Source organism: Plasmodium reichenowi, chromosome 14 (assembly GCF_001601855.1).
Source record: "Plasmodium reichenowi strain SY57 chromosome 14, whole genome shotgun sequence".
Lineage (NCBI taxonomy): Eukaryota > Apicomplexa > Aconoidasida > Haemosporida > Plasmodiidae > Plasmodium > Plasmodium reichenowi.
In genome coordinates, this window is record NC_033659.1 from 1,855,548 (window position 1) to 1,857,743 (window position 2,196).

At 21.6% G+C, this 2,196-nt stretch overlaps 1 protein-coding gene across 1 annotated transcript; it reads right to left on the bottom strand.

The window, feature by feature from the left end:
- Window positions 1-363: 363 nt before the first annotated feature.
- Window positions 364-1,611, bottom strand: PRSY57_1445700 (pyruvate dehydrogenase E1 component subunit beta, putative; the record flags this gene model as incomplete). The annotated part of the gene is made up of 1 exon (XM_012910053.2): window positions 364-1,611. The coding sequence occupies one exon, from the start codon at window positions 1,609-1,611 to the stop codon at window positions 364-366; it is 1,248 nt and encodes a 415-aa protein (XP_012765507.2).
- Between the last annotated feature and the right edge of the window lie 585 nt (window positions 1,612-2,196).

Genomic DNA, 2,196 nt, shown 5'->3' on the forward strand with positions numbered 1-2,196 from the left:
TTAAAAAAAATAAGAAAAGAAAAAAATTATATATATATATATATATTTATATATATGTATGTATTTTTTTTTTTTTTTTTTTTTTGCTTATCATAATGTTTATACTATTCATGCATATACACACACATATATATTTTTTTTTTTATTCTTATAATTCAGTAATTTATTCTTTTCAATAACATTTTTATTTTAATTAATTTATTTTTTGTTTTATTAATGTTTAACTCATGTTTTTATTTGTGTTTATACTTAAGAAAATAATGTACAGCATAATTATGCTGTTATTATCGATAGGGTAGCTCGTAAAAATTAGAGATATATATAAAAATATGAATACATGTATATATATATATGTATGCTTTATTAAGATGATAGAGAATGAAGATAAGTAGACATATATACAATGTCCTCCTTTTTGATAATACATGCGTCTTCATATTTATTTGAATAAGCTATAGGTATATCCTTGGTACATAATCTAATAGGTTTTGTTATTAAGTATGAAGAAAACATTTCTATAACTTGTGTATATAATTCAGCTCCTATACCCCCAAAACCAGCTGACTCATCCAAAATTAAACATTTCTTGGTTTTTTTAAGAGATTTTTCTATGGTTTCCATATCAAATGGTTTTAAAGAAATTAAATCAATTACTTCTATATCTATATTAAATTTCGTTAATTCTTTTGCTGCTTCGGAAGCTAAATGTCTTGTTATTCCATAGGATAAAACGGTTAGATCTTTTCCATTTTTAACGACTTCTGCTTTATCAATAGGTAAGGTGTAAGGTAAAAGAGGAATTTCCTGTTCATAATTATATAATAAAACATGTTCTATAAATAATATAGGGTTATTATCTCTAATAGCTGATTTTAATAATCCTCTAGCATTAAAAGGTGTTGAGCATGAAACGATTTTAATACCTGGTATACTCATTAAATACGATTCAATTCTTTGAGAATGTTCAGGACCTAATTGTTTCCCTATACCTCCTGGGCCTCTAATAACAATAGGAATATTAAATTGACCATCACACATATATCTCATCATACAAGCATTATTTGATATTTGATTAAAAGCTAATATTAAAAAAGACAAGTTCATACCTTCAATAATGGGTCTTAAGTCGTTAATTGCAGAACCTATACCTAATCCCATGAAAGCATTTTCACATATGGGTGTATCTAAAACTCTAGAAAAACCAAAAAAGTGAGCTAAATTTTTAGTAACTTTATATGAACCTCCATACAATCCTACATCTTCTCCAAGTACATATACACCTTTATCTTTTTTCATTTCTTCATATATGGCCATATGTAAAGCTTCACTTATATTTCTTCTAACCTTTATATTTTTCATTTCATATATATAATTTGTATCATTCAAAATATTTTTGTTCTCAACATTGGATATTGTTTCAATTCCATTTATGGTATTTAAATGGTTCACTTTGTTTTTATTTATATTGAAAAAAATATTCTTTCCTTTTATAAAATTTAGTGGCTTCACGTTTCCTTTATTTGTCTCGCATGGATACATAAATATGACCCAAAAATAAATCAAGAAAAAATAATATCTAATGTTTACAATATTATTTCTCCTTCTCCCCATTATAAAAAAAAATATATATATATATTTATATATATATATAAAATTATATTATATATATATATATATATTTAAGTACCCACTTTTATTTTATCTTTATATATATGTATATATATATATATATATATATATATATATGTATAATAATTTTACTTTTATTATTTTATTTTTTTTTTTTTTTAGTAATTATTCTATATGATATTTAAATAAATATATATATTTTTATCCTTATTAGAAATGCTATTCTCATATATATGTTGTGTTATTTTCCTATTATGAAATAAAAAAAAAGAAAATAATAAATGAAGACGTATATTTCCACACCTACAATAATTATGATACATTAAAATTCACGACACAATTGTGTAGTTTTATGTTATTTATTCTTATTTTATAAAGAAAATACTATAAGAAAAATAACATATAATATGTTGTGCAATTTAGAATGTGTTAAGGCAGAAAAAGTCTTTTGCTATATTTATATGTGTTTTTTTTTTTTTTTTTTTTTATATGTTTAAATATTACATATATATAAAAATAATACACATATAATAATTAAATATATATATATATATATTTAATGGAAAA